This window comes from Eurosta solidaginis, chromosome 5 (assembly GCF_040869045.1).
Source record: "Eurosta solidaginis isolate ZX-2024a chromosome 5, ASM4086904v1, whole genome shotgun sequence".
Classification (NCBI taxonomy): Eukaryota; Metazoa; Arthropoda; class Insecta; order Diptera; family Tephritidae; genus Eurosta; species Eurosta solidaginis.
The window spans coordinates 120879736-120901450 of record NC_090323.1 but is presented as its reverse complement, the minus strand read 5'-3'; the positions used below and the strand labels follow the sequence as shown (position 1 = coordinate 120901450).

General features: G+C 40.3%; 1 protein-coding gene across 9 annotated transcripts in view; it reads right to left on the bottom strand.

Moving 5' to 3' along the window:
• Positions 1-21715, bottom strand: part of Mipp1 (Multiple inositol polyphosphate phosphatase 1) — a 1171163-nt gene that overhangs the window by 165531 nt on the left and 983917 nt on the right. For all 9 annotated transcript variants that reach the window (XM_067757520.1, XM_067757518.1, XM_067757523.1 and 6 more), the window contains one exon: positions 20040-20139. In XM_067757520.1, coding sequence (XP_067613621.1) covers positions 20040-20139 — 100 coding nt within the window. The remainder of the gene's footprint in view (positions 1-20039; positions 20140-21715) is intronic.

The window sequence follows — 21715 nt, the reverse complement described above, 5'->3', positions numbered from 1 at the left end:
CTTGGGCGTGAACAGCAAGGAGCCAAGATTTATAAAAGTTACGTGGACGTCGGGTTTTGGTATATAGCCAGAACAACCTGCCCGATGCAACCATCCCTTGCACGAGATACACTGACAAGAGTATGACCATCCTAAAAAGATTCTTTTCCGGCACACGCAGCAAAACCATTTCTCAGGACGGGGGCAGGAGACGGACCCGGATTGGGTTCGATACCTTCCCGGAGCAAGAGAATATGGAGCAGTCCCGCCGCCCAAGGAGCTGCTGGGAGGATGGATTTTTTGTGGGAGGGACCCAACAAATTAAATGGGGTTACACTGAAATGACAGTCCTTGGTCGGGAAAAATACCGAGTCGCTCCGGTACATAGAACCGAGTGCCTTGGGAAGCTCCAAGCAATGGTCTTATCTTCTTGTTGACAAAATCTGATCGAATGATGGAATGAGATGCACCCGTGTCTACAGTCAGTAAACGTTGCTTTCCATCCACATGTTCTCCGACAGTAAGATTGCTCGACCTTCTTGCAATCTGCGAGATAGGGATTATGGGGCGTTCGATTTCGGGAGCCAGCTGTCGCTCCTTGCGGCTGACTCGCTTTAGCTTAACAATTAAGTGGTCTCGGAGATTTGCTCATCTCCTTTAGCTCTGCGTTTACGACCACCCACATTTTTGGAAATATTAGGGTTGGTGTTGCAACAACGCGCAATGTGCCCTGGCTTTCCACTCTTAAATCATTTGACTGCATCATTATTCTTCTGCTGCGTGCCCTTCAATGCTTCCAAAATTGTGTCTACCCACTCTGGTCTTTCTACTTCCATACTCAATAGGGAGACAGTTTCCTCAGTCAATGCATGTGATACCGTTTCTGCGAATGTGGGTTTTGGGTTTGCATATGTCGCTCGCTTCGTTTCAACGTCTCGTATTCCATTGATAAAGCACTGAATTTTACCTCCGAAGCAAACTCCTGCAAAGTCTCATTAGCTTTTTGGTAACGGTTTTGCAATTCTATTTGGTGTATTTGCTTCCTGTTTTCGCTTCCGTATCGCCTTTCTAGAGAGCCCATCAATGCTTCGTAATTGTTTCGTTCTCCCACTGGAATAGTCTATAAGATTTCAGCTGCACGTATTTTCAATGCGACGAACAGCGCAGCAACCTTATCTTCAGTATTCCATTTGTTAACTGCTGACGTCTTCTCGAATTGAAGCTTAAATACCTGGAAAGGAACAGAACCGTCAAAGAATGGTGTTTTTACCTTTGGATTACTCGCTGAAACTGCTGGGCGATTTAGTTGCAACTGCTCCATACGACCTTTCAAATCATCGACTTCTGCCTGAAATTCGGCGATTTTTGCATCCTGCGCTTCTAACTGCGAAGAAATTTGTGCCACCTGCAATGATAAGCGCTCCTCCTGTGTTTCCAATTTGGTGGTTATGCGTGTCTCCTGCGATTCCAGTTGGGATGTCATATATGTCTACTTTTCTTCCAGTAGAAATGCCATATATGTCTTCTGTTCTTCCAGTTGAAATGACATTTGCGACGACATTTTTGAAATGCGTGCTTCCTGTGCTTCCATCTTTGATGTTACTGTCGTTGTTTGTGCAGATATTGGAGCCAATATCATGTTCAAGTCTGTGCTCGTAACTGTCTGCGATGTGTCGTTTTTCTCTTCAATTTTTGTTGTTGTCTCGTCATCATCGTCCACATTAATTCCTTCCGACTCCATTACCTCTCGTAGCCGTGCTTGAAATACGATCTTTTTGTCGATTGTATTCAATCTACGATTCTCCAACTCCTTTTTCGGCTGCTGAATCCTTAATTCACTTAACTTTGCCATGTCCAAGTTGTTTTCGAAATGTTCGGAATTTATTCAACAATTCCTCTTCTGACACCAATTGAAAAGAATTTAGTGCAATTCCCCTTATTCCAAACCTTCTGCTAACGTTCGAATCGCTAAACTGTTGAATAAATAACTCCAATATTCAATAATGCAAAATGTTCTCTATTAGACTACAACAATAACTCTTACTTCACAACTAATTGCGCGTTTAAATCATACTGCTTAGTCATGCCTCAGCTTGTGCTGCTTTTATACTCTCGGTTTCCTCGTTCACCCATTTCTATTAAGGTCTAGTAATTTCGTGAACTTCATGCTTGGTTACCAGCTATATACATGTACATTTGTAGTTTGTATCCATATGCGTGTGTATATGTGAGTACTACTTCGACTGATGATGACATGCGTTTGTGAGTATCTCTCTGCTGCCTTGTATGTGTGTGTGTACATGATGATTGATTTGTTTGCGTACATACGAGTGGCTGCTTAGTATTGGCTTAGTGATGATAATATTTGTCACAATACATTAGTAATAATATACATTAGTAATACTGAGATAGTCAAGTTTGGAAAAATATCTTCTCCATGCGAGATTATAAAAGTAAGTAAATCTAATGGAGTTTTAGGTTCAATTTCATTTCTACTGCGAAGCAATATTTTGCAGACACATATTTCGATAAAAAGTTCTGTTCCATCGAAATCTGTATTATAAAATTCACCCACGCGATAAATTTCACATTCTGCGGAAATACCAATATCTCTAGCCGATTTTGCGGCGCCTCCTTTCACGTTTTACTATATCAATATCCCATTTTTCACAAAGAGACTTCGCTTTTTCTAATGCTTCTTCGCAGAGAGTGTCTCGAATTTCGGATTCTCGTTAGACAGTTTTTGTTAAAACATTTTTTAATAATTCCTATCGTAACGTTGAACATGAGAAAAAAGACATATGCTTTCAATTATTCCAAAGCCTGTCGCAAGTGTTCTTAATATGTGCATGAATTTTTTAGTATAGAAAATTTCTTCCAGAAATCAGTTATAATAAAAATACAAACTATCCAGGAAGTACTGTTTTGCCCATTTGGCGCCCCCCTGTGAGTAGCGCCCAGGGCCTCTGTTATTTTTGGTTTTATTGGAAAAAACTGAAAAGAAAGAAACATTTACTGGCATATTGCGATGGTACCATTTCGCAAACCGCCATGTCATCATCGTCAGGCAATTTCTTAATGTTTATTTATTTCAACAGGTTTCACCGGAAATCGAACAGCGGTCAAACTGCTGAAATCACAATCGCCTAACCATTGGGCTATGATGTTGTATTTGCTTTCTTGGCTTATATCAGCTTTATCCGATTTTCACGCTCTCGCACAATTCTTAAGTAAAATTGAACACATCATAAAACATACAAACATATTGCCATGAAAAAGCTAATGAACCCAAATTTGGCGAACATGCATCTACAACTGCAAGGCTGCTGCTCCAAAATATCCTGAAAATAGACTTACGTCTACGGTAAAAAAAACTTTAGCACATGGAAAAGACTTAGTTCAATAACAGTGCTTACCAATAGGGGAAATTCTCTTAAGAAGCTGATGAATCTAAAAACAAGGACTACAAAAGATGTACGTATGAACACTTGCAAAATATCAAGAGTTAAACAAAGCGAAGTGACCATGACTATGTTAAAAGGAACTAAATTTGCCACATTTTTTATAACAATAATAGATTTCGTTTGCGGCCACCGTGGTGTGATGGTAGCGTGCTCCGCCTATCACACCGTATGCCGTGGGTTCAACTCCCGGGCAAAGCAACATCAAAATTTTAGAAATAAGATTTTTCAATTAGAAGAAAATTTTTCTAAGCGGGGTCGCCCCTCGGCAGTGTCTGGCAAGCGCTCCGATTGTATTTCTGCCATGAAAAGCTCTCAGTGAAAACTCATCTGCCTTGCAGATGCCGTTCGGAGTCGGCATAAAACATGTAGGTCCCGTCCGGCCAATTTGTAGGGAAAAATCAAGAGGAGCACGACGCAAATTGGAAGAGAAGCTCGGCCTTAGATCTCTTCGGAGGTTATCGCGCCTTACATTTATTTATTTATAATAGATTTCGTTACCTTATTAAACATTTAAATAAATAGAAGTTTATTTTTGTTGAAAACAATACATTCAGTTTATTTAGTAATTTATTATAACATAATTTTAGTTTTGCATTTTTCTAAAATTTATCAAAATTTAAGATGATTTTTGAAGCATTTTGTTTTTATATTTACTTATAAGCTTTGTCGTTTGACTTTCGGAATACTAATAAGGTGGTAAAATAGTTTCCTAAAATTTGGTAATGCGGTTACTAACATAAAACTTTTTATTATGAGAAATAAGTTGGTTTTTTATCTTTTACCCAGATACAACTTTATTGAACAACTTTCAATATTTTTATGCAGTTTATGTTAACAGCCATTGCCTTTGAACATCTTTCGTTTTCGCTCTTTGTCTGACACTCATCTTCATAGCGCTTCATCAACACGTTTTAACATACATAGAACATCACTAAATATTAATGAGATAAATTCTGCTCCTGTGTCTAAAGCGGTGGTCAACAGCATTGGTCGCGCTAAAACCAGTACGTATGCTTCTTGTTTAGTTAAAAATAATAATAGCAATGACACGCACAACAAAACCAATGACACAAAGTATGCTGTTGAGTCACAGTATGTTGATGAGGGTAATAAAGGCAAACGTACAGGTGTTAGCAAACGTCGTAAGAAGTCGACCACAGTGGGCTCGTCAGCTGCATCTACGTCAACTTCTGCGTCTACATCAGGTAGGTAGGTTGAACTGGCTGGTCCATGAGGACCTCACATAGATTGATTGAGTCCGTAGTGTTACCAGAAGTTTGTTTTAACGACCAAACTGAAAAACCCTATCAAAAACCAGGACCTATGTTATAAAATAACTCCGTCCTCTTGGCAAATACTAGAAGCTTCCTAGGACTTAAGTCACTTGCTGCTTCTAGATCTGACAGCTGTATCATTCCTAATAGCTGGAGTCTTAGCCTGGCAAGTGCAGGGCACGAGCACAGAACATGCTCGATCGTTTCCTCCTCCAACCCGCACTTCCTACATCTGCCATCACTGACCAAGCCTAGTTTAAAGGCATGTGACGCCAGAAGGCAGTGTCCAGTCAGAATACCCGTCATGAGTCTACAGTCCTCTCTTTTTAATGATAGGAGCAACTGTGTTAGTCTAAGGTTGTAAGACCTACACATAATCTTCGACACTTTACAGCCCCGCACTTGAACCCACGCCTTTCCCGCTTGGTCGATCATGTGCACCTCTCGACTTCGCTTAATCTCGCCCAATCTGATTGGGACATCTACGGAGCAAGCTTCAAGGGATGCGCCCTTTTTAGCTAGTTCATCCGCTTTTTCATTCCCATCTATTCCCATATGCCCTGGGACCCAATATAGATGTATGCTTCTCCCTGTCCCGATTCTCTCCAGAGACTGCTTACACTCTAACACGCATTTAGATGCTGTGCTATGCGAGATTATTGCCTTAATTGCTGCTTGACTGTCAATATAAAAGTTAAAACGGTTGCAGCTTAAGCTATTCTCTTCCAGGGTTTCTACTGCTTTGGTTACGGCTAATAATTCCGCTTGGAAAACGCTACAGTAATCCGGAAGCCTGTAGGATAGGGAATCATGTAGTCTGTTCGTCTCGTGATTGATGACGCTATACTACTATGGCCATATGGTCGGCGCTCGAGCTGCCCCGAAGCACCGAGCCTGGTTGCGGCCGTTAACGCTTTGTTCTTTGCTACCAGGTCTACAGGTGGGATATGCAAAATGGCATACAGTGCAGCCGTCGGGGTTGTTTTCAGGGCTTCCGTAATGCTAAACATCGATAGTCTGCATACCCCCTCTAATTTTTAGAGGTATGTTGTTTTTTGTGTGGCTTTCCACCAAACAAGAACTCCATGGTATAGAATAGGGCTTACAATCGCTGTAAGAACCCAATGAGAAAGAGAGGGCGATAGGCCCCACGTACACCCCAGCATTCTTTTAAATGCATAGAGTGCCGTTGAGGCCTTCTTGACCCTCTCCTCCACGTTGAGCTTCCATGACAGTTTACTGTCTAGGATGATTCCAAAATATTTTGCGCAAGGTTTCTCCTGTAAGGTCACCCCCTAATTCAATTTGGGACCTTGTACCTCTTTGTAAACAAGACCATATCCGTCTTCTCCGCATTGACTTTACACCCGACATTAGATGCCCAGGTATGAATATTGCGAAGCGCCCGATACATCAAAGAACTAATCGTTGGAAGGCACTTTCCACTTATGACAATTGCAACGTCATCTGCGTAAGCCGTAAGTTTTACGGGTCCCTCATCGAATTGCCTGAGCAGTTGGTTGATGACCAGCGTCCACAGCAGAGGTGATAGCACCCCTGCCTGCGGCGTGCCCCTGTCCACTGATTTCGTGGCCTGGTAAAATCCCCATTGTGATGTAATCTTTCTGCAATTTAACATGCAGCCGAACCATCTGATTAAGGCAGGATGTACTTTAATGTAATTAAGACCATCCATAATAGCCCATTTTGAAACATTACTGAAAGTCCCGGCAATGTCCAAGAAGACTCCTAAAGCATACTCCTTATATTCCAGCGATTTCTCTATGCTTATTACCACCCTATGCAATGCGGTGTCTACCGACTTGCTTTGGTGTACGCATGCTGTGTTGTGGAGAGCAGCTTTTCATCCACGTTGGACTTTATGTACACATCTATCAGCCTATCAAAGGTTTTGAGCAGAAATTATGTTAAGCTAATGGGTCTATAGGCTTTGGGAAACACGTGACCGATCTTTCCCGCCTTTGGTAGAAAAGCTACACGAGCAGTTCTCCAAGAGTGCGGTACATGATTCAGTCGTAGGCACCCATCGAATATTCTTTTAAGCCATTCCACGACCGCCCTACTTGAGACTTGTAGCATGGCCGGGAATATACCATCTGGGCCCGGCAATTTAAACTTAGAAAACGTCTTCACTGCCCACTCGATCTTGGTATCGGTCACCAAGCCCGGCACTACTAGCTCCGTGATCGAAGTGTGCGTGATGTCTGCTGGCTCCTCTAAACCATCTCCCGATGGGAAATGTGTATCGAGAAGCACCTCAAGGGATTCCTCACTATTACGTGGCCATTCCTTATTAGTCCCTGGCCTATGTTTCCCTTTGCTAGGACTTTTTTCAACCGTACTGTTTCGCTGGAGCACTCTATGTCCGTACAGAAACTTTTCCATGAGTTTCTCTTCGCCATGGTAATTTCACGCTTGTAGATCCCTGTACTCGTCCCGACACGCTTCGCTTTCCGCGGTCTTTGCGAGCTTAAACATTTCTTTTACCTGTCTTCTTAGAAGACTCAGCTCATTGCTTCACCATTACGGCTTTGCTTTTCCTCTGAATCTTCTTAGAGGGCAAGCTTTGTTATACGCGGTCATAAGCGTCCTTGTTAGGAATTCATTCGGCTCCTCCAGTTCCTCTACATTAGCAACCTCTTTGGGTTGTCCCAGTTTTGTTTCTACATGTTTCTGGAATTTAGTCCAGTTCGTTGACCTAGGGTTTCTAAAGGTTCCTCCCTTCTCTACCCTCTTTAGGGGGATGCTGAAGCTGATATACGTATGGTCGGAGAAGGATGGTCTATCAAGGACCATCCAATCATAAATTGATATATCACGTTCAGAGCTCAATGAAATATCAAGAACATTACTGGATGTTGTACCAATGTATGTAGGGACATTTTCCCTATTGGCTATCTGCAAATTGGTTTGCAGGATGTAACTAAACAGATATTCGCCTCTCTCGTTCGTATCTGCTCTTCCCCACGCATTGTGGTGCGCATTTGCATCTGCGCCTATGACCAACCGCCCTTTGCGCCCTTCCTCCTGTACTAGCCTTTTGCTCTCAATCGGTGGGACCTCCGCAGCATGGGCCATGTAGCAGGACGCCAGGATAAATGCCTGCTTATTCTTTTGCTCAATGGCCACCGCTACGAGATCCTCAGTGGTGTAATTAGACAGCATATATGAATGCAGCTGTTTCCTTACCATTACTACAGCTCACACCCGTCCTTCCGTTTGCGCGTAGTAAACGCCAAACCCGCGCGCGCTAAGTCCAGAAACCTTTCCTCCCGATGAAAGCCACGGCTCCTGGATCAGCGCCACGTCAAACGAACCCTCATCAAGGGTTAGGAGGAGTTCGCTCGACGCCACTTTACTGTGATGGAGGTTTATTTGTAGGACTCGCAGCATCTTCGTCTTGACGTCGTCGTCCTCCCCTTGCCCTTTTGGTTTAGAGTATTCGAGGCCCCCTTCAGCCTCTCGTGACTGTTGTGCAGGGTGTTCCTCTGTGCGAGTCACAGCACCATTAAGCGGTTGGTCCTCTTCTAGCACGTTCGTGGTGACGTCGGGGACCTCCACCTGTCTTTTTTCCCTTAGGCTTTTGAGGTCCTTTTCGACTTCGCCCACCTCTAGCGTGTTAGGGTTTTTATCCTCGGGACTTCTTTTCCTGAGTCGCATGTAAATTTTGCCAGTGTCAAAGGACATTTTACCAAGCTGCGTGTACAAAATATCCTCCGCCTGCTTGTTTATTTGGAAGATGTAGAACTGACCATCCTCGCTAGGCCGAGATACAGTAGTACCTTCCAATCCTGTGTCGGTATGTTCGGATTCTGATTCTGCAGAAGTCGCAGAGTATCCTCCGAATTCATCACGTATGGTATCCATACCTCAATTTTTGGTACCGTGGGGATTTGCGCTTTATCCACCACCTCAAACCGCGCGTTCGTGCCTTGCCTTTGGAGGTTTGGAACCACTTCCTCCAGCCACCGCAAGCTCGCGATGTTGTCGCACGCTATCATCTTCACACCATTATACCATCCCCCCGAATCAAAGGTTGGAAGGGGCTTACTTGGTTGTTCCCGCATCATCTTAAGCATTAAGCTAATAAGCTCCCTTTCCACACATCTCCACCTTTCAGTAGTCATTTCTCCGAAAGGACTGCTACGATCAACTAGCGCCACAGTCAGTGACTGCTTTGCCACATCACTCATCTTCTCGGGAAAAGCAGGAGTCTTAGTGTTATCTCACTTTGGCATCTCCGAGAAAGCCGAAGTCTTAGCGTTAACTCCCTTTAGCGCCTCCGAGAAAGCCGGAGTCTTAGCGTTATCTCCCTTTGGCTTATCTCCTACTTCCTTAATTGGAACTTCCCTCTGACTCGCAGCTTTCGAGGTAGTTGCTACCTCGCTATTGGAGCCCATCTGTCTTACAGCTTTGGGCCTACTTGTCTTGTCTATGCGACTGCCCTGCCTCGCGGCTCTAGGACTGGGTCCTTTCTGCCTCTTGAAAGCAGGCTTGTCGCCTTCCGCCGAACGTTGCCTCTTCATTCTGCCATTCGACGCTTCTTCCTCCTTGTACCGGTTGCAGAACCGAGGCAACCGAGCAAACCTTTTGAACTGCCTTCGACCTACTTCTACCGCTTCATGGGCCCATTCCAAGCGCTCGATCTCCACTTCTGTTGGGTCGACCACTGCTCCCAAGCGTTGTACACTTCTAAGTGCTGCACGCAGTACGAGAGAGCTCTTTTACTTCCTCTGCTCCGTACCCTTCTCCACTCTTCTACTCCGTTTTCATTTGTGTGCTTCTCCAACACGGAGTTCATTGAATCAGCACTCCTCTCGCTCCCCGAGTCCGACGCATCGCTTAATTCGTATTTGTCGTCCTTGGGTTGCGACTCAGTCCGCCTCTTTACATCGTCCTTATTACAGTCAGGTAATGAGTCGTTCATCTTGGTCGTACTACCACCTGCCCGACAAGGCGGGCTCACCGGTCCAGTATTATATACGGGGAAAGAACCGTCCACCACAGCATCGCCCCTTACTGGGGTAAGGCCATTAATACTTCCCGAGGTGGCCCGGTATCGGGAAGGCTCCGTTCGAATACAGCCGAATTTATCCCCTGGCTGCAAATCGTCCAATAAGACAATTTGTTTCAGGAACTTTCGCCACCCTCCTAGGAAAATATGGTACTACCCATATCAAGACAGCGTTTTATTAACCGCAGGGAAACGCCGCAGAGAGGGTCAATCGATCGGCTCTCCAGATCGTAAGATCATTTATTAACGAAAACAAAAATCTTGGGACCGACATATTAGTGATGCTGCATGCAGCATCATACGAGCTATACCGAAAGTTGGGGTCGCTGAGGGATGTTGATTGCGAGGTGGGGACAAATGGTGATAGATTGCAGTTACTGAGGGACAAAATTAAAAGGGAGCTGAAGTTAGCACACGAGCGTAGTAAGAAAGTGTATGATACGAGACGTAGGGACGTTAGGTTTAAAATTGGACAAGTGGTATACCGCCGGAATTTTAAACAGAGCTCCCAGATTGACAACTGTAATGCCAAACTGGCACCCAAGCAAGTCAAATGTATAGTGCTTAAAACAATAGGAAATTCAATGTACGAGCTAGGGGATGCTAACGGGAAAAGAATCGGGGTATACCACGATAAGGATATATTCACGAAGTAAATGTTATATGTTGCATGTTAGACGTTGCACATTGAATGTTAAATGTTAACAATGTGATTGTCAAATACCTGACTAATCTTCTACTTCTGACGACATAATTATTTATCTGCATATTTGACGATTCCCATATCTGACTACCTTTCTATTGACGTAGGATTTTTAGCATTTTTTACACCCAGTGATCTTTTTTTATACACCTACTTGACCATTTAGTAATTATTAAACCCCTTTTTATTTATTTATTCAATTGTTTATTTTTTTTTTATTTTCTTTTAGTCAACTAGCAATAGTCAGTAATCTATGATTTTTTTTTTCTCAACGACCCTAATCCTAACTGTGATATATTTTACTAACAATACTGATAACTTAGACTACTAAAGCTGTGATATTTTTTTTTAGAACTTAGAATTATGAATGAATTTGTGACATATTTAGTTAGCAAGTGCTTAGATAATGATGTTGTAAATACATGTCGCAATTACATGTTGCACATACCCAGCTACAACCGATTTGGAAGATTTTTTTTCTTGCCCGGCATTAAGTCGTGGGTGAGGCCACACATTGGGGTTGATGAGGGAAAAGACGCGTAGAAGGCTGCGTATGAATTTCTATTACGCATACGCTCCATGGGGCAAGCCCCATCGGCGGATGCGAGCCTGTTACGCTAGCCTTAAGATACATAAGTACATATGTCACCGGCAACCGAACTTGTTCTTACGTTACACCATTATCGACAAAATGTATCTCAACCAGGTATCTGCGAGTGTTGCGCAACATTAGTGGAAGGAGGCCTACATGTACAGTTATGAATGTGTGCAGGCGCAAAAAACGAAATGCAACTGCACATGCGTGGGTGTGAATTGAGCGAAAGTGGTATGAAATTCCGTTTAGATACGAATGGGGGTATGCGCACGATCTAACTGAAGCTCAGAAGATCAGTGCAAAAGTTGGATCAAAAGTGCGTTGGCGTGCCGCGGAAAATTTAAAGTTAAGTGAAAAAAAAAAAAATTATTTTTTTGTTAAAATCCCGTATGTTCGGAAAACGGTCTCGATTCCGTTAAAAAAATAGCACAATTGTAAAGTATAACAACGAGAAGCAAATTCCGTTATACATCCTGCCACCGGTAAGTACTAATGTACTGTTTATTTAACTAAATTCCTTAAAAGAAAAAAAATCTTTTTGTGTCTTCCTAAAAATTTAAATTTGATAATTATTTCATTTTCGTTTGAGAAAAACTTTCACTTTTATAATTAAAGTTTAGAAAAATTTAAAAGCCCAACATCTTTTCCTAAAAATTTAAATTTGATAATTATTTCATTTTCATTTGAGAAAAACTTTCACTTTTAAAATTAAAGTTTAGAAAAATTTAAAAGCCCAACTTCTGTCAATTTTATTTACCCTTTCTTGTACTCCCAAATTGAGTGAAGGTTCCCTTTTCCATAATATTACTAAATAGAATTGTCCAAACAGTTGTATTCATTTTGTTCGCGATAACTTTTATATACGTAGATTTAAGCCTAGTGGTTAGGGTGTCATATATTTATTTGGTTTGCGGACTTAAAAATTAAATAAAGAATGTTTATAACGTTGTCAAATTTGAAAGGTTGAAACTAAATTTATTTCGATAATGGAAGGCTAACTCATCAACTCTTTGGTGTGGGTGTTGTTCTCGGTAGGAAGAGGGGAAGTGGGGGGAACAATGACGTGAAAGACCCTTAGACAGACGAACTTGAGTCAGGTATTGGGGCGCTGTAAGAATAGAGGAGTCAACACAGCGCCTATGGCTTCGCGTAAGATCCGCGAAGAGGGTGGGTAGACTCCCCCTGACTCTGGACGGGCCTTCTTTCCTTTTTCTTCCATTTCCTACTTTCCCTCTCTTTATGTATTCTCCTCTAGGCATGAGCGACCTTTTTGTTTAGATAACGGCGGTTAAGGTAGGTGTGAAAAACCCCACCCCATTCGACGAGCTAGCAGGGGCTTGCAACCATGCCACATGCCACCTCCGCCTTACCATTAAAAGTCAATTATCATAACATCACCTGTATATATGTCAACTTCTGCATCTACATCAACATCCATTTCTGCTTCGACAGTTTCCGTGGTGCAACCTGTTGGTCCTAGGGAGGTGACTGCCGTTCCGCCTCGCAGAGCAATTTTTGTTTCTCGGTTGTATGCTTCATTGACTGTCGACGATATTTCAAATTATATATGCTCTAAACTTCATATTAATAATTATAGTGTAGAAGTTTTCAAATTTAACTTTAAATATGAAAGGGAAATTTCATCTCTTAAAATAACTGTGCCACACCTTTATGTTGATAGAGTTCTTGACAGTTCTTTTTGGCCGGAGCATTCTGTGGTGCATTTGTACAAGAAAAATACCAATATAGTGCCAAAAAAACTCTATGACCTTCATCGCGGGTACAGCAAAAAAGTAGTCACCGACTCACTCTCTATAGTCGTTCATTACCAAAATGTTCGTGGTTTACGATCTAAATTAAATACCTTTTTTCTTAACAGTTTCGCTTTTACAGCGCAGGTTGTTGCTTTCACCGAAACCTGGTTAAAACCGGACAATTTTAACGCTGAGTTTTTTCAAGTAACTACGTCGTTTACTTGTACAAGAAAATTACGAATATAGTGCCAAAAAAACTCTATGACCTTCACCGCGGGTACAGCAAAAAAGTAGTCACCGACTCACTCTCTATAGTCGTTCATTACCAAAATGTTCGTGGTTTACGATCTAAATTAAATACCTTTTTTCTTAACAGTTTCGCTTTTACAGCGCAGGTTGTTGCTTTCACCGAAACCTGGTTAAAACCGGACAATTTTAACGCTGCGCTTTTTTCAAGTAACTACGTCGTTTACCGGCTGATCGTATATCTAGAGCAGGCGGTGTTCTTATTGCTATGGACTCAAGCCTTTCATCCGAGTTGCTGTTGTCGGACAACGCATTTGATATTGAGTCTATAGCAGTAAAGATTTCCCTGCGATGTTTTAGCTTATATATTTGTTGCTCATATATTCCGCCCCGGTCGTATATGTATGTTTACAATTGCCATAATTTAGCTTTTCGAAACTTGTACTCTCAGTTGCGAGACAAAGATCGCTTAGTCGTTCTTGGTGATTTCAACTTACCATCGGTAAATTGGATTAGCTTGAGCGACCAAACACTTTGACTCCCATCTGTTAGCATGATTTCGTTAAGAATATTTTAGATACATCTCCCGTACAGATCAACAATGTTTTAAATTGTAAAAACATGATTCTTGACCTGGTATTTGTGGATGAATCAGCGGGTGTTGCTCTCAATCATATTTCTCCTTTATCTTTTCCAGAAGATCCCTTACATCCTACGCTTGAAATAGCAATTTATATTGTTCAGACTCCTAAGGAGCTGTGCTTTACAAAATTTAAATCTCGGTCCCGCTCAAGATGTTTTTATAAGGCGGACTTCATAAAGCTCAACGAATTGATTGCTACTCATGACTGGTCAGATCTTTATTCGAGTAATGACGTCGACTCATAGACTTCATTATTTTACCGTATTCTTGATGGCTTCTTTGAAAGCTGTGTTCCCCTTCGATGTGTTAGTGCTGGAACAAGTAAACCACCTTGGTTCACAAGACAACTTATAAGACTCAATAATGTTAAATCTAGGCTTTATAAACGTTTCAAGGATCGGGATTTTCTGCCGATTTTTCTAAATAATCGGTTGCTCGTTGCAACTTTCATTGTCTAAACCAACAATGTTATAAGTTGTACTTAAGCAGTTGTAAATTTCAATTTTTCAACAATCCGAAAAGGTTTTACAGTTTTGTTAATTCCAAGAGGAAAACATGTGGTTTTCCAGCTACCTTTTCTTTTGGTTGCAAGAATGCTAGTTCTGATAATGATATTGCGGAATTATTTGCAGAATTCTTCAAGTCGACCTACTCATCTAAACGATTTCAACCCGGTCAACACTCCTACAACTTGGAAAGTTTTAATTGCATTCCTAATCCAGTAATTGATAACAATACTGTTCTTCAGAGCTTTCTCGGTTTGAAACCGATTTTTTCTCCGGGTCCAGATGGTGTTCCTAGTTGTGTACTAAAATACTGTGCAGTTAACTTATCTGAGCCGATACATAAATTATTCCAATTATCTGTGGAATCTGTCACTTTTCCATTGATTTGGAAGAAATCATTTATTATTTGCACAAAAATATATATCTAAGCTTTCAGCTATTCCCAAAACATTTGAGCGAATAATTACATGTCAACTTCAACACATGTGTAGCTCCATATTATCGCGCTGCCAGCATGGTTTTGCGCCGCGTAGATCAACTACTACCAACTTGCTACAGTTTACTTCTTTTGTAATGGATGGATTTTTAAACAATAGGCAAATGGATGTGATCTATACCGACTTCATTTCATTTCATTTATTTATTACGACTCGAAGAGCCTAGCTTATACAATTGAAAAAAAAAAAATATTGCATTAATTAACAATAGGTACAGTAGTTTAACAATAGGTACATCAGTTTAAATAGATATATGTATATATATATATATATATATATAAACGTGGAAATTTGTAATTTTAAAATTAGATATACAAAATAGGAATACGTATCACAAACCAGCTCAGATCTTAGTATTTATTTTATCCTCATAGATTTGACGTAAGTGTATAACCTTTTTTTAAACAAATTATTATCACTATTTTTTATGTATTCAGGTAGTTCATTGAAGCATTTTAACCCTTTGTAAAAAAGACTATTCTGTTCAGATTCTGTTTTATAATTAGGTAATTTGAAATCATTTCTTTGTCTTGTACTTCTTCCGTGGACATCATAATTAATTCTAATATTTGTTCTTAAGTATTCAGGTAAATTTCTGGTTTTTATATTGTATATAAACTTCATCGTAAAGAAAAATATTTGTTGCTTGACACTCATCCAATTTAAACTAAGTAGCATATCTTTTATTGGGGTATCATAACTTTTGTTTAAAAAAAAAAGTAAGGTTCAACAACGGATCGATATACTTTAGTTTTATAGTAATTACTTAAGTTTTTGCAGGTTCTTTGCATAAACCATATTTTAGTTGCTATTTTATTTGTTATATAAGCGACATGGGCGTTGAATTTTAATTTACGATCTATTACGATACCAAGGTATTTAATAGAATCTACGTTTTCAATTTCTGAATTATTTATTTTGAGAGTACCAATACCGGAAACATTATTTCTAGTTATTAACATGTATTTAGTTTTTTCGATATTAGGTTTAAGTTTGTTAGCGCACAACCAAATATAAAGGGCATTTAAGTCACTTTGTAATTTATTTCTTAAATCATTTTCATTTCTACCACTTATCCAAATTAGTGCATCGTCAGCAAACAATTTTATTGAACTATATTTCAAACTTGAATTAATATCATTAATGTAAATGTTGAATAAAATTGGAGCGAGGACAGAGCCTTGTGGAAGCCCAACCCTAACATCCACTTCATCTGACAACGATGAGCCAATGATTGTTCTTTGTTTACGGTTGCTTAAAAAACTTTTAAACCAGTCTAGTTCTAAACCTTGAATGCCTATGTCTGATAATTTTTCCACTAGTATTTTAATATCTATGGTTTCAAAAGCTCTTTTAAGGTCAACAAAAACTGCTAAAATCGACATTTTATTACTAAGATCATCTTTCCATTCAGCTAAAACCATATTTAATGCTGCTTCACAGGAATGATTTTTTCTAAAGCCTGATTGTTGATGTATAAGTATCTTATTTTTTTCTAAGTACTGAACCAATTGGTTCTTTACCACAAGTTCTAAAATTTTTTCATTTTTATGGGCCGTAACTCATCTGCTTTAATAGTATTTTTAACTTTCTCTATGGGAACAATTGTTGAAGTTTTCCACATACTAGGCACTATGCCACTACTTAAACTTTCATTTACTATTTGAGAATAGAAGAAGCCTAAATAGGGGTTGCATCTTTCACCACACAATCTGATAACAATTTTTTTCCACCTCTCACAGCTTTGAACTTACTGACAAGTTCAGCGATGTCATCTGATCCAACTTTGATAAATTTAAAAACGCAGTTTCTTTAATTAGTTATATATACTTCTCTATCAAATACCTCTATATTATTACAAATATCAGTAATACTATGAACAAAATATTTATTTAAGTTGACAGCAGTAAAGCGTTTGACTCTGTCAATCATGAGCTTTTAGTTTACAAACTTGATTTACTTGGATTTCCGAAGCATTTACTTGCATGGCTCGAAAGCTATCTCGCGAATCGGACTCAACAAGTTTTGTTTAAAAACAGTCTTTCTAGGTTGTTTGATGTAACGTCTGGTGTGCCTCAGGGTAGTCATTTGGGTCCGTTACTTTTTACCTTGTTTATAAATGACTTACCCACAAACTCTCATACATTCCCGAACTCTTATGTATGCGGGTGATGTTAAACTTTGTTACTCGTACTTGCCTTCGGAGTCTTCCCGTGTGGAGTTTCTTCAGCCAGACTTGGACTCATTTCAATGCTGGTGTACTGCAAATTTACTAGTCTTGAATTGCTCGAAGTGCAAACTAATGATATTTCACCGAGTGAAGCCAAGTTAAACAGCATGCCTTTGGAGCATATAACTGTAGTAAGTGATCTAGGCGTTCTTTTTGGCCCTAAACTGACTTTTAATACGCATATTTCATCAATGGTAAGCAAAGCAACGGGTATACTTGGTTTTGTGAAGCGATGGGCTAAGGAGTTTAATGATCCGTATCTGACTAAGACCCTCTACACATCGTTGGTACGCCCAATCTTAGAGTATTGTTCGTGTGTCTGGTGCCTAGGGTATCAAAACTTTACAAAATGTATTGAGTCAGTACAGCAGCAATTCATTATATTTGCACTACGTGGTCTTAACTGGGATTCTAGTGTGCATTTGCCACCATATAGAAATAGGCTACTCCTTATAAATCTGCCAACTTTAGAAATTCGAAGAACTTTACTCGGGGTAATGTTCATTCACAAGCTCATTATGGGCGAGATCGACTCATCTGATCTTGTTAGTCGACTAAATTTTGCTGTTCCTGGTAGAACGTCCAGGCACTTTGCGCCTTTTTATTTACCACTTTGCCGGCAAAACTTTGCCAAAAATAATCCACTGCGAAGCTGGTGTTCGCACTACAACAACTTGTATAACTGCATCAGTTTTGAATGTTCGTTTTCCGAGTTACATAATTCAATACTGTTACGTCTGGCCTGATATTTTGTACTTTCTTTCATATGTATGGTTGAATTTAATTATTTTTAATTGTAACATTCATTTTATGCTTTATATATCTTAGTAGTCGACCGCATTGTTTCTGTGTCGACTTTAATCCAAATAAATTAAAATTAAAATTATTTAAAAAATATTTTGTTTTGATTTTTTTCAAAAATATTTAAATTTAATATGATGAATTTTTGAGTACATTGTCATGCTAAGGCATGGACATTTTGTTTTTCATTTTGCATCCTGTTATTGTAACACCCTGAGTTTTAAAAAATTCAAAGCTCAACAATATCTTTCAGGATTAGTTTAAATCTTTAAAATATCTTGAATGGTTCAAAATTTATGATTTTTGCAAAGAAAAATCCCAAAAGGCGGCACTGTGTGATAGCGAGTACCAAATAATATTCAATGATGGGGTGTGCGAGCTTTACGCAAACATCGTCATAGTCCAGGGAATTAAACATAGCAGCTATCCTGGCTAGGCCGGCCATGTTATGCGAATGATAAATGATGCTCCGCCTAGAGAAGTATTTTTGTATGCTTTCACCTCTGCTTTGGTTGATCACCATAAATGAAATCCTAGGAAAATTTAACGCAGGGGGGTTAAGATCGTGGCGTATGCCGACGACGTGGCTATATTGGCCTCTGGTCCTTTCCCCTCCGTAATGAACGAAATCATGGAAGAGGCCTTGGCTAAACTTAGCAGGTGGGCACAGGGATGTGGGCTGGGTTAAATTCCGACAAGACGGACCTGCTTCTCTTCACGAGGAAGTACAAGCCACCTGTCTTCAGACTAGCATTCATAAACGGCCAGCAACTAACCCTGTCATCGAGTACCAAGTATCTGGGACTAACAATTGACTGCAAGTTGAATTGGAAAGTATGCATCGAAGAGCGGGTACGGAAGGCCTGCATCGCCTTCTATGCCTGCAAATCAATGTTTGGTAAGAAATGATGACTCAAGCCAAGCATGGTACTTTGGATGTACGAGGCGGTGGGGCGACCGGTGCTTACCTATGGTTCCATAGTCTGGTGGGAAGCTCTAAGTAAGAGCTACAATCTCACCAGCCTGCAAAAAGTCCAGCGCATTGCGTGCGTTGGTGCTATAGGGGCCGGACGCACTTGCCCCACAACTGCTTTAGACCCCATTTTGCACCTGCTTCCGATCGACTTGCATATACTTTTTACATCGTCACAAACCGCACTGAGACTCAGGGAGTCTGGGTGTTGGAAGGATACTCAGCAAGTGCATAGTAGTATCCTAAAGAAACTTCCGGATGGTACATGTAGTACCGAGACATATTACTACCCTCGCAAACTGAGGTTTGAGTATGGTTGTAATAACGCCATTCCAAGCAGGAACGAGTGGAAGAGAAACCCGGGCATAAGGGTCGACGACATCCAAATCTACATTGACGGCTCCAAGATGAAATCGGGAGTGTCTGCATCATTCAGACTCCCATCGCACTGCAGCGTGTTTCAAGCAGAAATCGTCGCGATTTGGCAAGCCTGTAAATTACTGGAGGACTTGAATGTAGCTGGTAAAGTTTGCATCCTGTCGGATAGCCAAGCAGCGATAAAAGCGCTTTCCTCGCCACGCATTAACTCAAAATTAGTGTTGGCTTGTAAGCGACTCATATCCCAGTTATCCACCTATCTAGAATTACGCGTTATCTGGGTCCAGGGTCATGGGGGATAGAGGGTAACGAGAAGGCCGACGAGCTAGCACGCAGGGGCTCATCGGAAATGAACGAGGAAGTAACCAGTGTCGAAGTAGGCATACCCTTAGCACTAGCCAAGGGGAATATCCAAAGCTTCTACTTGAAGAAAGCACAAACAAAGTGGAATAACATCACCACTTGTGCAATATCAAAATCAATTTGGCCAAATTATGATGGAAAGAGGACGAGAAGTCTTCTGAACAAATCCAGGGCTAACACACGCAAACTGGTAGCAGTCTGCACCGGTCATTGGGCAGTAGGTACGCATCCGGAAAAGATGGGCAATCCGTATAACAACTACTGCAGAAGCTGCAAAAATCCAAATGCCAGGGAGACAGTAGAACACTTTATGTGTAAATGCCCGGCTCTAGCTAGAGCGCGGCTAACGTTCCTTGGAACCCCGTTTCTAGAAGACCTCAGAGGGTTATCTGTGATAGCAATCCCGAATATTCTTAATTTTATCAACAACTCTGGCTGGTTGTAATACATTGACCGTAACATTCCGTAGGTTTTAGACGAGTTACATGGCATCAAAACGGCTTTAAATAGCTACTTGGGCGACCAGGGTCGCAGCCATTTCACCTACCTACTTACCTACAAGGGAAAAGAGATGGGAACAAGTTAGGTATATACTTACGGCGCACCAAACGCTAGTCCGGTCAACCTGCCATGCTTGCTCATAACGGCACATATCCCACATCAACTGCACGTCGCTCACGTCCAAAGTGTATTCGAACCTGTTAATGATTATGAAAGTAAGAAGTTTTATTAATTGGTCCGTAGTCATATTCGAATTAAAATAGAGTTTTATTGGTTCAAACATTTTTCTAAATTAAGCATCATCGTAAGTCTGTTATAGTCAACTTCATCCCTATTTTATCTGTAAAAAAGTATTTTAAATTTAAAATGATTCGAGCGGGATTTTATGTTGGCGACCTGCTGTTAAAAGTTGCAGGAAATTTTACAATTTTCTATTTAAATGCAAAAAATTGAATGGAAGTGATAAAAAACTTCCCCGACAAGCATATATGTATACCGCAGGAACTACTTTTTTATCTTAAGAAATTATATTATTATGTTTGTGTTGAAAATTATGCAATTTTAAAATGTACGAGGGCTACTGGGCTCCACATATGCAAAATCAGTAAAATCTTTGATTCGGTTTGCTCTACATTGATAGATATTTGTGTATGTTTTAAGGTTTTAGTATTTTTTCAGGAAAAATGATCGCCATTTTTTTAAATTTTATCATTAAATGTAGAAAGAAATGGAAGGTAATAATTTACCACAGGGGTCGATTGCTAAAACATGTCCATAACTGTTGGGAGACGTGTCAAAAGACGCGTTTTAACCTCGGAAGCAATAATCCGAAGGCGGGAGAGAAACATTTTCACGCTTTCAAGAGATATTTGCAAAAAAAGTTTAAAATTTCCATGTGGTTGTTGTAATTTTGATGTTTTTGTTGTACACAGATAAGAATTAACTAAAAAGATGTTTTGCGCGAGTATATTTTTTTATCTAAATTCTTTCTTAGCGAAGGCGAGTGCAATCAACTCTGAAAGTATTCTGCGCAAAAATATTTCGAATGCTTGGGGGTAATTTTTCGTTTTTTGTAAATAGTAACAAAAGAGCAAATTCTTGTTGCCGACTTCGGATTATTGAATTACATTATAGAATTCTTGAATTCAATTCTGCTAGCACTCCCTTTGGTGTTTTCTATTCCCATTTACTTTTGCCATTTTTTCTTGAACGAAAGTGTGAAATAACAAGTAAGGAAGGCTAAGTTCGGGTGTAACCGAACATTACATACTCAGTTGAGAGCTATGGAGACAAAATAAAGGAAAATCACCATGTAGGAAAATGAACCTAGGACCCTGGAATGTATTTGTATGACATGTGTATCAAATGGAAGGTATTAAAGATAATTTTAAGAGGGAGTGGGTAATAGTTCTATAGGTGAACGCCATAAAGGTGGACTAGGGCTGACCCTAGAATTTGTTTGTACGATATGTGTATCAAATGAAAGGTTTTAATGAGTATTTTAAAAGGGAGTGGGCCTTAGTTCTATTGTTGGATGCTTTTTCGAGATATCGTCATAAAGGTGGACCAGGGGTGACCCTAGAATTTGTTTGTACGATATGGGTATCAAATGAAAGGTGTTAATGTGTTTTTTAAAAGGGCGTGGGTATCAAATGAAAGGTGTTAATGAGTATTTTAAAAGGGAGTGGGCCTTAGTTCTATAGGTGGACGCCTTTTTGAGATATCGCCATACAGGTTGACCAGGGGTGACTCTATAATGTGTTTGTACGATAT